General features: G+C 39.4%; 1 protein-coding gene across 2 annotated transcripts in view; it reads right to left on the reverse strand.

Moving 5' to 3' along the window:
* The window catches only part of DGKH (diacylglycerol kinase eta), a 78,204-nt gene that overhangs the window by 20,661 nt on the left and 43,273 nt on the right, over positions 1 to 14,270 (reverse strand). For both annotated transcript variants that reach the window (XM_009275640.2, XM_009275639.2), the window contains exons 14-20: positions 13,190 to 13,466; positions 12,618 to 12,746; positions 7,972 to 8,106; positions 6,048 to 6,165; positions 5,002 to 5,112; positions 4,729 to 4,825; positions 2,127 to 2,234 (exon numbers count right to left, since the gene is read on the reverse strand). In XM_009275640.2, coding sequence (XP_009273915.1) covers positions 2,127 to 2,234; positions 4,729 to 4,825; positions 5,002 to 5,112; positions 6,048 to 6,165; positions 7,972 to 8,106; positions 12,618 to 12,746; positions 13,190 to 13,466 — 975 coding nt within the window. The remainder of the gene's footprint in view (positions 1 to 2,126; positions 2,235 to 4,728; positions 4,826 to 5,001; positions 5,113 to 6,047; positions 6,166 to 7,971; positions 8,107 to 12,617; positions 12,747 to 13,189; positions 13,467 to 14,270) is intronic.

A 14,270-nucleotide genomic window follows, 5' to 3' on the forward strand; every position in this document is an offset into this window, starting at 1 on the left:
CTTTGGTCCCCGCTGCCCACCAAGCCAGTAGGAGCCTTGACCCCAGTGCAGTGAGCGGTGGCTTTGGCCAGGAGGCTGAGGAGGGCTTCTCAGGGAAAGGGCTGCACAGCACAGTTGCCACAGTTTAGTGCCACATCCAGGTGGCACTTCCCTTCAGAGCATCGCAGCATTGCACAGATATGTCTTGAGCAGATGAGTGTCAAAGAACAAAAGTGCAATTTTACTGGGTCTAGACTGTTTTGAAGCAAAAGGTTTCTCCATTTTTCCAATTTCCATGGAAATTTTTCCATTTTTCACATGGGGATGTGAACGTCTTGAAAAGAGCAAAGACAGTGATTTTGTTATTCCAAGGTAAAAAGTATGGAGAGTCTGTGATCCAGCTTTAACAAGTATAACTGACATCTACAGGGCCAGTTCTGCATGGGTTAAGAAAAAGTAGTTGTAAAATTTCATTTATTTTGTGCTTCGATTTTAGCAAAAGGATAGGCAAACCACAACCCAGTCTGCTGTGTCTCTCCGCCAGTAAAACATGCCTGTACTGAAAACCAACCATACTTTTTTTTTTTTAATAAAGGCAAACAAATCTCTACGGACCAACGTTCAAGAAACAATTCCCTCCTTCCCTGTTGCAGGTCACGTTTCCAGCCTGTCTTCTGGACACCAAAAAAGCATGCCTAAACAAGCCCCGCTCAAGTCAGTAGGCGTGCAGCTGCCCTGCTTGGCTCACTGATAATGTTTCAGGAATATTTGCAGCTGTCAAGGGAACACCTTTTTTGTGTCCAGGTAAGCAGAACCAGCAGCACTTCAGACCACCACCACCACCTCTGATGATCAGTCACTCAAGACTGCACTAAAGCAGTGAATTACGCTCCTAACTGTCCACAACAAACATGTCACTTTGCTGGCCCATCTGATCACCAGAAGACTAAGAATATCAGTAAAACCGCTCTGAGACACACACACACATTTGCTGTATACTGGTATGACAGCTAGGACAGATCTTCTCTCCCAGTGAGGTAGTCCAGGGAGAAAAATAAACTCCTGAACAGGAGCTGAGCAGACACTAGAGATGCTTTCAAGTGATGAATATGAACATGGAGTATATAAAAACTTTAGATATCCATAGCCAAATATAAGCAGAACTGCCATCCTCTGACATATACCAAAAATAAGAACAGGACATTGAAACATGTTTAAATATTTTTTGTGACTTTTATATATGTGTGTGTGTGTGTATGTATATAAGCAAAGGATAATAACTCACAAGAAACCAAAAGCATTTTGGAAAAAAAGGTCCTGGATTGTCTACATTAAAATCACAAGCTAATTTGCAACTACAGTTTTAGGTGATTCAGACCTCACACACACTAAATCAGGACATGCAGAATTAGCATAATCTGCTAGTAATTACAATTGTTGCACTGTGCGTGAAGTGGATGGCAGCAGTAAGACTGCTCCAAGTTGTAGGACATTTAAGTATCTGAGTAGTGTAACGTTTCTTAGGAGATGTGAGGAAGAAGAGAAAAAAGATATCTTAAAATATTTTAGAAGCTCATTGAAAATAATATTTAAAAAACAGATTACTACCCCCACTATATTATCAGTCACTAAATGCATCAGTCCTCGTTTTCTGAATCACCATCCCTTAGTCCAAAGCTGTTTGAAGAACAGGTGGAAAATTCAGGTATAAACTGTTGAGTGATTATCCTTGTCCACCTTGTTTATTGTTAGAATATAGCAAACAGAGGAATCTATGCTTTGAGAAACCTTATTTACAGGAGTTTGTAAAACAATATAGAGAGAAACTATTTGTGTCTCTGCTTATAAAATTAGTTTCTAAAAATACTGTCTCACAGAGCCATTGTTTAAAAAAATAATTAAGTCTTATTATGAACATTTTGCTGGAATGGACACGACAGAAGGCAATAGACAGTGAAAAATCACGGGATATATTTTCAATTAAAAAATCAAATACAAGACAACACAGTTTAAACTCAAACAGCCTCCCTGAATAAGAGTTGCTATCCAAACATACTCTACTACTATTAAAATTAAATGAGAAGAGCAGCTCATGGTATTTATTGCTGGTTTTGCCCAGGAGGTTACTTCTCTTTAATGTTACTCACATCATCTTCTTTGGTTCCACCCCAAAAATTAGTCCCACCAGCATAGCTGGGAATGTTTAGCACAGCTATGCCCTGCAGACTTGGAAGGGGGATGTACTGTCCGTCACACTGTAATGGATAAAAGCTCATTCAGTATATAAATAATGTGATAAAAGTAATCAGCCATTTTTAATACATGATGATTCAACAGAGCTGGCAGAGGAGGATGGAGTCATTAATAAGTTGACACAAGCCTATTCTATCCATGCTGTGAAGCAGCTCTAATAGAAACATCTTCTTCCCAATCTTACCACCAATTTTTGCGGAGCTGAAAAAATACTAGTATCTACGGCAGAGGTGTTCCATGATTTTTCAAAGACACATTTTCACGATTTCACATTAATTAAGTCTATTAAGCAGGGGAAAAAAAAAAATAAAAAAAATCCCAGAATATTTCTGGCATAGCCACAAACATGAAGTTAAACGTAAGTGTTGTTAGCACTTGTATACTTGCCTTCCTGTAAAAATAACTCACTCTCCTCCTAAAAGTGCAAAGGCAAATCTAGGAATGACCCCACACTTGTTACCCTGGCCATGGCTAGGTGTTGTTGATTTTGCAGGTAAGAGATCGCTCCTGTGACTGACCATTTATTCCCTCTTTCTTACGTCTTTATCTTCCGAAACCCATAAGCAACTCCAAGTCCTACTCAACTATGGGATGACATAGGTCAATCTCACCTTACTTATGGCCAAGAAGTCCTACTCAACACGATCATGGGATGACGTAGGTCAATCTCACCTTACTTATGGCCAAGAGTAAATTTACAGACTTCAGTGAAATCACTCTTGACTTACAGCAGTAAAACTGTCTGCAGAGGTGAGCCCAATGATCTCAAACCATTCAACTGGGAGTCAAAAGTGCGGTCCTGCAGCAGTGCCACAAGCGTGGATTTCAATTTGACGGTTGGACTCGATGATCTTAGAGGTCTTTTCCAACCTCAATGATTCTATTCTATGATTCAAGCAAGTTGATCATAAATGCTGGATTCAGGTGTCACTTTGGGGATCATGAATTTGCAGGTAAAGCTGCCTTTAAAGAAGACTGCTAGATTACTGCAAGTTACCAGTCCCACAGAAGGATTTTAAATTTATACAAATGAAATAGAAATCCTCAGGAAATAAGGACAAAATCTGTAGCAATTTTATCAGGAGGAGAGAGAGATGCAAAATTATTTCCAGAATGTGCTTAGTGCTCTCTTTTTATGATTTAATCTCAGCGACAAGACAGAATTTAACATTTTAATCAAAATGTGACAGTATCCAAAATATGCTGTGGTATTAATAGATGCTGCACATCCATTTGTATTATAGTAGAGGTCTGCCTCCAATTCCTGAAATTGATATTTTTAATTTTCCAATGCTGTGCGCCTCATCACATGTTTTAGCATAAGGCTAATATTATGCAAAGCAATACTAAATATGAAATTTCTACTTGCTGGTTTACTTCCAGAAATATTCAAAAATAATTATGGAAAGGTCAGGTTTGAATGCCTTATTGAATCTTATTTGAATCTTACTCAAAAGATCCTTAAATTAGAATTCTATCTGCAGCATACATAATGTTCTTTCCTGTCATTATATTCACTAACTACTGCATAATTCCTTGATAATTACTCAATCTTTAGATAACAGCAATCTGCTGCTACCAGACAAAATCTTCCTTTATCTCAGAGGAGTGATAAAGAGTTCCAGTAACTTAAAATTATTCTTTCAACTTAACAAGTTATCTTCATATAAATATGAATGAATACACTTCCATATGAAATGGTTAGCATGAAGTAAAAAGAGAAATTATGTATGTTCTTGGTCAAAATCCAGCCTAGATATTCTCTGGATGAAAACAACTGTAGCCATCCCACAGTCCTTTTTTGCATTTGGTAATCATTTATATCTCCTTTAAGCTCCCAGTATCATGAAGAAGACTTAGATTTTATGTTGGAACTTAAAAGACAAAAAATAACTATGTTTTGATAATATACACTTAATTTCTTGTTGCTGTGATAATACCTTGCTTCTTTCGTGTGACTGTCTCAAACACCTATTAGAGAATGTCTCTATAGATGTAGCTGGGCTTGTTGTGATGCACATTCAGAATCTCTCCTCTTATGTCAGGAATTTTTGACTAAGATCATCTGTGTGCTCTTCCTATATGTGTAATCAAGCTTTCAGATAGTTTAAAATGAACCCGAAGGATTAAGACTCCTTATCTCTTTCCTTCTGTTTAGTGTATGATCATTTCTGTTATTCTCCTTAAAACCTGGTCTCCCCCTTTAATGCAGTAAACATTAAGAAACATATCCTATCTATACAAGAAGATTTCTGAAAAAACCCACAGTAATTACAAGAAACATTATACTGGGTATGTTGGGATATTTAACTACTGACATTTTACTCCAAAAAAACACCTGGAGAACCACCTCTTACATAGCACATTTTTACACAGTGCCTTTGAGGTCAGCTTGGGTTGACGTAAGAACTCTAAAAGGTTTCAAGAGGAAGCCCAAATTCTTCACTACACATTGCGGAAGCAAAAATACTCATTCTGCCCATAAATAAAATTTACCTCAAGTTGAACTTTTTGTTCTAGGTTCTTGTAAGTTCTCTGCAGTAGCTCTTTTGTGCCAAGAACTCCATACCACATCATGTTTTTCGTCCGACTTCTGAAAACGGGTAAAACAAGATTCTGTGATTCTACGATTAAGATTCACATATTGACATACACACATTATTATGTCTTGTATTTGTAGGATGAGAAAAAGTTAAGAAATTCAAATAAAGAGATAAGGAAAAGAAAATAATGGAAACGTCTTGGCTCTGTTACTGACAATTATATTACCTGCACTTTTCAGGGTGCTCTTCTCGCTTGTTATCAAATTCTAGTGAAATTTTTGCATCTAACCCAATTCCAAAGTAGTTGTTCATGACACATTTTTCTGAATATCCCTCCCTGATAGAAGAAAAGAGATAATTAGTTGTACATTTGTATAGTACCTGGACACACAGAGCTTTGACCAAGATTGTGGTTGGTCTCAGAACAGATACATCAATCAAAAGACATCAAGAGATGTTTCCTCTGAATCTCCCTGAGGAAACCCAACTGCAGTCAAAGAGACAGATTGGCTGCTAGCTCCTTTGCAAGTGCACGTTACTCCCCGTAGGACAAAGAAGAAACTGTAACACCTCCCCATCTTAGCACTAGCTCCACCATACCCAAAATTAACAGTGGAATATGAGGAAAGAGCTGCCCCAGGCACGGCTCTGAGACAGCAGCACCACAGCGGGCCGAGCACCCAGGCTGTGTTTAGGCATGCTGGTGCTAGATGTTTGACTGATGCTGCCGGCACAGCAGTGCTTTGTTTTAGGGGAGCCGCGGCCCACAACCCAGACACTATCCATAAGTCTCTGCCAGTGCTACACCCAGTTCTGGGAAGCCGAGACAGCTTAGGACACAAAATTTCCACCTCACTGCTGCAGTCCTTAGGGGAACACTCTTCTTCTTCCTCCACTACGAAGTGCCTAGACCTGCTTCAACATCTTGCTGGTGGCTGAGCTTGTGTTCAGACCAGCAGTTTGGGCAGAAAAACCCAGCTCTGAAGGACTGCTGGCCTCCTCCTCTCCGAGCCAGTGGGCAAGGGGTAAGTGAGCAAACGTCTCATTATTTCTGCTGCTGCAAGACAATTCTGCACTACTCATATCTAAAATGGCACAATCCAACCTGTTTTCAGACCTTGAAATGGTCTGAATTCCATTTCAGACCTACTGCCAAATGACAGCAATACAGAATTTCATGATGAAAAAAAAGATTACAAAAAAGTAAAAAAAAAGCTTAAGAAAAGCAAACTAAAGCAAAACAGTAAATTTGGAAAAAAAAAAAATTCTTACAGTGAATCTGGATCTGGGTCAATAAACGGCGTAGCACCAAACGGATCGATGTTTGCTAGCAACATTTTGCTAATAATTGAACTTCCTGCAATAGAAGCAGCTAGACCAGCCCTCAAACCTGATTAAAAAAAACAGAAAAAAATAACAAAAAAACAATTTGTATTGGATAAACAGAGAAACATGTATTGTCATAATATAAGCCACATATTGAGAGACATTTTATTAAATCCATATAGGGAATGATTGTGTTTCTATCTCAGTTTTTACCTATATTGGTTATCTTTTCAGGTCTCTGGCTCTCTTGAGCAGAAAGGCAGCTATGCTGCGGTGCGGTGGCTGACTCTTCAGGTACCACCATTGAGAAAGAAAAAAACAAAGAAAATTCAGGATTTCAGGCCAACACTCACTGGCTGGCATAGTAACCAAATGGGTGACCTAATGTCCAAAAAGACTAGTAGAGCTTTTTATTTAGTTTAATCTTCACCTCCAAACTGACCATGATTTTCCTTTGGTCCTTTCCTTTGGAAATATTCCTAAGAAATACCCTCACCTTTTTTACAACTGCAAGACTCATAGTTTAACTTAATTTGTGGAAAGGTCACAGCCTTGCCATGCCTACCTTGACTAATATCAAAATCACTCTGCAAAACACTGTGTAATGCATGTAAACAAAGAAAAGTTCTTTCGAAAAGCATTCACTTAAATTGACCTAAAGAGAAATGTAAGCTCAGTTCCATTATGTTTTAACTATACTAATGAAGTTAATTAAAATAGTGTTTTACTGATGCCCCCTAGAATTAATTGCATTTGCATAAGAACAGATTTTTTTCAACTGTTTTTACTGCACAGAAGCTTTGTGTAGTTTCAGTTACCCATTTCCTGAGAGGTATCTACAGATACCTCTTATTCAGAGGGTTGAACTTTAAATGGCTCTGTCCCTCGGCCCCTTCATAGCCTCCACTGATTAGGATGAACGATAGAAGGACTTGGGGGTACTGGTGGATGACAAATTGGACATGAGCCAGCAATGTGCGCTCGCAGCCCAGAAGGCCAATTGTATCCTGGGCTGCATCAAAAGAAGTGTGGCCAGCAGGTCAAGGGAGGTGATTCTGCCTCTCTCCTCTGCTCTGGTGAGACCCCACCTGGAGTCCTGCGTCCAGCTCTGGGGTCCCCAGCACAAGAAAGACATGGACCTGCTGGAGCAGGTCCAGAGGAGGGCCACGAAAATGGTCAGAGGGCTGGAACACCTCTCCTATGAAGAAAGGCTGAGAGAGTTGGGGTTGTTCAGCCTGGAGAAGAGAAGGCTTCGGGGAGACCTTATTGTGGCCTTTCAAAATATAGAGGGGGGCTTATGAGAAAGTCTGAGAGACTTTTCACCAGGGCCTGTAGTGACAGGACAAAGGGCAATGGTTTTAAACTAAAAGAGAGTAGGTTTAGATTGGACATAAGGAGAAAATGTTTTACGATGAGGGTGGTGAGACATTGGCACAGGCTGCCCAGAGAAGTTGTGAATGCCCCATCATTGGAAGTGTTCAAGGTCAGGTTGGACGGGTCTTTGAGCAACCTGATCTAGTGACAGATGTCCATGCACATGGCAGACGGTTGGACGAGATGACCTTTAGAGGTCCCTTCCAACCCAAACCACTCTGTGATTCTATGATTCTAAAATCCTGAATTTAATTTTTCATCCTCCAGAATCAAACGCAACACTTCTGCTACATCTGGTGGTGTGCCAAATGATCAGGAATCTTCTACATTATTTTGCATTTCCTACTATGTGATACAACACAAAGATGTGTATGTTGGTTCAAACAAATTCAGGGCTCCTGGCATGAAGTAAAAATTATTATTTGACAGCAAGCAGGGGAACAGAAGGCAATATTAAAGTAGTGTAAGGAACAGCAGATTTCAAAATCATAATTACCTGGACAGATAATTCTAGTGTTAAGCACTGGGAGGTTTTCCTTGCTTGCAGCCAAAGCTGGAGCAGAAAAAGAGCCCATCTGAGAATGGATACCTCGGCTTGTACGTCGATCAGGAGATCTTGGTGCAGTTTTAACTGTGCAGAAGAAGTAAAAGTAAGAGCACTAATTAGACCTATTATGACATTACCAAATACAGTTTTTACATCCGTGAAAATACTTCAAAAGCATTAATTTGATCTGTTACCATTCCGTGACAAATGTCCTTACCCCTCACACCACAGTTTTTCTTCTAAATACAGGGAAGAAAACTCAGAAACAGATCAAGTGACAAGCACAAATTAAAATGAACAAGTGTACATGGCATTCAATGTGATGAGTTCCCAATTTTGCTTCAAGCTACTAGCAAAAATTGAATTATATCCACCTTAAAATGCAACAGTATTTAACGCTCTAGTAAGCTTCTGATAAACATGTTAATGAATTAATACAAATTTAAAGTTAAATTCAATGTGTATTTACTTATACCTATATTATATAGTGCATTATTATTTATAACAATTTTAATACAGATAGCTATTCTAACCCATAGGCCTGATCAATAATACCTGATCAAGAGCCATGCTATTTGCTTCAAGCAGCTAAAATGGACCCCCTGCCTGCTTCAGGTTTCTGAAAACCTCAGACAAAACTCTGACATCTTTATCTACAGCCAACCTGAAAACTGCAAGGGAAGGGAAAGCCATGTTCAGACGTTCTTGTCTTCTGCAGTTAGAGAGATCATTGGGGAAGATCGATTTACCATCATCTTTTCTTTTTCACAAGAAAACCCAGCAATTCCCAAAATAATTGAAAAAACTTATTTGTTAAAATTCTCCAGAAGATGGATCAATAAAACCTTGTGACAGATAGCAAAGTTTGGTAGCTGATCAAATTGTTGGTAGCAAAGGCAGGTAATGGCTCAGGAAAAAGAAGGAGAAGAAAATCAAAGGGAAAGAGAAGATGTTCACAAAGAGGAACTGGTAGCTCAGTGAGGCCAGTTATCCCCGGGGCTGCCTCTGGAGGTGATGAAGAAGGTAGGCTTTTCAGAGGGCAGACCTCAGGTGCTTCAATTTACTTTCCTGGCAGAACGTGTTTCATGCAGACTGAGAGAATATGCCAGTGCCTGCTTTAGCCTGGGGAAGTTAATCTTTGTGAAATTCAGCCCCGTCAGACGTAGCCAGAAATTGGTGCCCCAGGGAAGAAAGTTTGGGTATTACCGAATGCTTTGCTATAGCATTTCCATGCGCATATAGAAAGCTTTTACACACCAGATGATCATAGACATTTCTTGGCTACCTCCGCTCCAAATTATCTCACATGTTAAAACTACTTCAGCTTAGGAAGTCAACCTTGACCATCTGAAGAAGCTCAGAACAAAAAATGAAATTATTTCAAAGTGATCTGATATACTCCTCTCAAAACCTGAAAACTAATTCAGTAAAAATAGAATGATTAGGAGTAGCACCAAGAAAGCAAAAGAAAAACACCACCAGGAATGTGGTGGGAAGGATAAAATACACCCTTTTACGTGGCAGGAGGGGCACAGATCAGTTCACGTCAATCATGATAACTCAGCCTGAGAGTAACGTGGGTGTACTGTATGAAGACATTAATGGAAAGAAAATGCAGAGTGGGAAAATCTAGAGACAAAGGTAATAACAATAACCAGGGTTTAGAAATTGTGTTCAAATCAATTCAGGCCAGGATTTGGGCACCCACTTGTTTTTTTAAGTCATGATAATCTAGTATGGAACAGTCAATGAAATGGCAAATTCTTCACCCTCTTGTATCCCAGGAATAAGGTTTCACACCTTTCTAGATGACTTGCTTAAGTCAAACAGAAATTATTAGATGCAGGACAGGGATAAGTGGGTGAAATTTTCTGGACTGTTTCATATGAACTGACCAAGTGGACTAACAGCCCCTTCTGACTTTAACATCTGTATAACAGCCCTAGCAATTATCACAAAATGCTATAGTATTGCATGATAACAATACAACACAATGATTTGTATCTGTGCACGACAAAACACTGTAATATAAAGTTAAAAAATGAAAAGAAATAAAAACTGCAAGTGATATCTAACAAGAGTTATTAAATATTTAGAGGAAGGTAATTAACATATGGAAAAATACTATCTTCGTCAAATGACCAGGAAGATCCTCGGAGGGTAAAATATAATATTCAGAACAAAATTAACATTGATTTTTCATAACGCTACTGAAAAATTCACAATGCTATTCACACAGTCTGTTCTCTCTGTACTTGGGCACAAGGCAGTTACATTAAATAGGAAAATCAACAGAGCAGCTGCTCTTTATTTGACAGATGAGACTCATGGGGATAACTGCAATAAAGATAAACTTTTGCTGTTCATGCTCTGATAAAAACAACAGAGTCCTAATGAGTAAAACTGATGTTTCATTGCAGATAATTGAATTCATGTTTCATGCTTTGTCCCTGAACACCTATCTTCCACTGACAGCATTAATATGCACTCTATTTCACACATATCAGATGTAGGAAGAATAATACAGCTTCCCAATAAATGCAGAAATTGTATCACCAAGAAACAAGAGGTTTATATATATTTCTACATATGGATATACATATGTGTGTATTTTTATTTTATTATATATCTATGGCAGTAGGATTGGGTCATCCGTAGGGCCAGCATCCTCTATGAGCTACTATTAAAACTGGACAACCAACACACATTGATTCCTATAACCAAGGGAAAAGGAGAGGGGCCAATGAAGAGACAGTCACTGGAGAAAGTCTGAAATCCATTCCTGGAGAAAAGGAAATGTGAGATTCTGAATCAACAGAAGCCCCAAGAGACTAATGTTGTATTTCTAAGGTAGGTGCCACCAACACAGGCACCAGCTTCCGAGCAGAGCCTCACGAGGACACCACCTTTTGAGGATGTTGGTGTGAGTTAAGGTAACAGAAGGAGATGCAAATCCCAAACAACTTTGCTCATTTTGCCACAGGAAGTTGCTCAACAAATATCTAGAGGATGGCTTTTGCTGTCCACCAGCTACCACTGTTTCTCCCTGACTCGCACATCATCTCGAGACCTCACCTGCAGTGCATCACTGTCCACTTTGGTAATACGGCAAAGACTGAAATTTCCACCTATAGTAAGAAGCAGCTTTCCTAAAATTACTATGCAGCTTGAGACTCTTGAACAACCCTGGCACATGAACTACCAGTCAACACAAAATGCAGTATTGACGTTTGTGATGGAAAATGTCCAAACATGACCTCTGGCTGGATTGGCTTGGTGACAAAACCAAGCAAGGGAGGAGGTAAGTAGAGTCCCTTATAGACAAATTGTCCTTCCTTCTTCCACTGCAGCCACTCACTGGCAGATTTCATAAAGGACACATGAAGGAGATATTTTACCCTATCATCTGAATGTGGGAATTAGTACTATGCTATTTCAGGACATGACTATTCCTAAATACTGTTTTATGTACAGTAACCAAACACTGAATAGCCAAAAGGAAAGCTTAGTGACAAAATGGGCTGTTACTTTATGAAAATGCTACCTTCCAAGCAAGTTGTTTTAAACTCAGATCATTCAATATTCTGATTGCTTTGTACAACTATTGATAAAAATAATACAACTGCGCTCTTTCTGCTGCATTTGAAAACCCAGCATGGGCTACCCACGCTGTCTTCCTTTTTTTGGAGAGTAACCTGCAGAGCCCCACAGTGAGGGCACGATGATGCTCCTACAGGAAAGCAGGTGCACTCAGACAGCAGCAGATGATAAAGTCCACCTGACGAAGGACAGAGCAAGTAGGGGGCTCTACACCTCGGAAAGCAAGAGTAGCTTGGTATAGTGGCTTGCTGTATGGCTTGCTATACAGCGGCCAATAGCTGCAAGGAACTAGCTGGACTACTGACCTGTCTTCGGGACAACAACACAGGAATTTTTTCATGGGAAGGAGCCCAAGGATATTGAAGACTTTAGTTCAAATTCCTGCTCTGGATTAGGCAAATAGAAGGGGTGACCTTAGTACTGCAATTCCTCAGGAGACTTCAATGCTCCAGCTTCTATTATATTCTTTCCCGCTTTACGCTGTTCCACTTCATATAAAAGACTTAAAATTTCATTCTCTCCATTCCAATAACTGTCTCCAAGTAAGTTCCCAGCTGAGACATCAGAATTTCATTGTCAATACAATGAATAAATATGTCTGTTTCACACAATTTGAAATCCCTTCAACAGAAATGATTGACAGAAATTCCTATAATGTACCCTAAAACGCCTACAACTGAGACACGCTATTGCCACCATGACCCAGGCTCTAGTCCCTGCTCAAGTTCACGTAGAAAGGTGTAAACACTGGATTAAATGCAGGCACTTCTTTCCCCAAGTACCTTCTCAGCTTTGTACATCCATTCCAAAAGACTGTTCATCTCATCTCCCGCATTTTTCCCTCAACTTTTATTTATCGAGATCTATTAAAATTTGTGACTAGTTTCCAGTGAAAGAGCATGCTACTGTTTTTAATTATGGAGCCAACGATGCTCCATAATGCAACTATAAGAAGACTGAATAATTTGAAATTATTTTATTCCTAATTTACTCACTTGATGGCGACTCAAGTTCCTTTGTATCTTCCTCTTTTTCCTCTTCTTTGGATTCATCCAATTCTTTGCTATATTCTAGTGGGGACTGGTTCACTTGTTCTTCACTATGAGCATTCTGCTCATCCACAACTGCTTATTAAAAAAAAGACAAAGTTTCAAGATCTTTAAAGAAAATCTGCAAAAATGGAAAATTAGCTTCTTTTTTTCTGGAGGGTTAACTTTCAGTTTAAAAATATTAACAAAAGATTTCTATTGCCAATTCAGTGAAAAACAGTCTAGCAATCCTGTGCCCATTGATAGAGATTTACTGCCGGAAATTTTCATTTTGTGGAGGATAATAGTTACAAAAGAAACACACTTTTACATGTGCACACACATGTATTCATATATGCAGACAGTCATCACCATCCAAACAAGCTGCATTTCTTTTCCTTGAAGCTTGTAATAAGCACATAATTTTATCTACATAAGAATGTAGAAATCAAGCTTTAAAAATGAAAATTTATGCTAGTTTTAAAAAAAAAAGGAATCATTATTCTGTCAGTAAGGATCAAAACGTTGCTGATGTGCACCTTTTTCTGCTTGTTCAATGATCTGCCTCACAGCCTTCTTCAAGCTGTTTGCCCGGAGCATTAACTGTTCCCTCGGTTTGAAGAGTTTCTGGGTGGAAGACTTTGAGACACACTCTGCTAATTGCTCTTTACTTTCAGACAAGGATTCTTCACTTGAAAACTCCTCCGCTTCTTCTTCCACAATGGGGGGAGAGATAGCTGGGAGCATGGGAGCAGCCTGGGCTTCTGTGTGAAGAGCCTGGAGCAATAGGTCTAGCTTCTCATTTAACTCTGAGCACTAAGACAAAGTGGAAAAGAATACACACACACAAAAAGCATTTGAACGTGCGAACATTTTCAGGAAATTAAGTGCCAGATTATAGGGAGGGATCTAATTTCTCCATGAGGCAGAATTTAAAATTGTCTGTGTCTAAGTGTCTATGTCATTGTCTCTGTAAAATCCAAACCCAGGCTCCGTATTTCATAATATCAGATTATCAGTAGGTCTGCATGGGTTTTTGCAGACTCCGTGACACCCAACCAGATTAGAGCAATTATAACAAAAACCCCCTACACTCAGACTAACATAACACACTGTGCTAAACTCAGCCTGCCACATAACCAGGGTGCAGATGAGATCTTACTCTTCTTCAGATGGCCTGCAGCACAGAGAGAACGAGCACAGATTTGCCCATATCATGCATTATAACAAATTACGGGTGCTCAGTACCCCAATTTGAAGAGATAACCTATGGGGACATGCCTAGCTGTTAGACTGAAAACACATGGTCATGTTGGGGTTGGGTTTTTTTTGCAACACAGCTGTACATTTAAGCAAGTGAGTTGTCACAGAGCAAAGAGGCTCAAGCCAGAACCAAACACTGTCAAACACCTCTACCCCTGACTGAGCAGTTGCTCTCTAGGTACACTGGAAAAGAGGTGTTTTTCTATGCTTAAGGGAAAGGAAGCCAACACTGTTTGGCCCTGGAACAGTAAAAAAGAAAATTCATTTTCTAAAATGTGCACTGAATAGAAACGTGAACCAGGAACTACCATTTAGCAAGCACATTTCCTGACTCTGGGATTGTTAGTGATTTTGTTT

The sequence above is a fragment of the Aptenodytes forsteri genome, unplaced genomic scaffold, assembly GCF_000699145.1.
Source record: "Aptenodytes forsteri isolate BGI_AS27 unplaced genomic scaffold, ASM69914v1 Scaffold172, whole genome shotgun sequence".
Lineage (NCBI taxonomy): Eukaryota > Metazoa > Chordata > Aves > Sphenisciformes > Spheniscidae > Aptenodytes > Aptenodytes forsteri.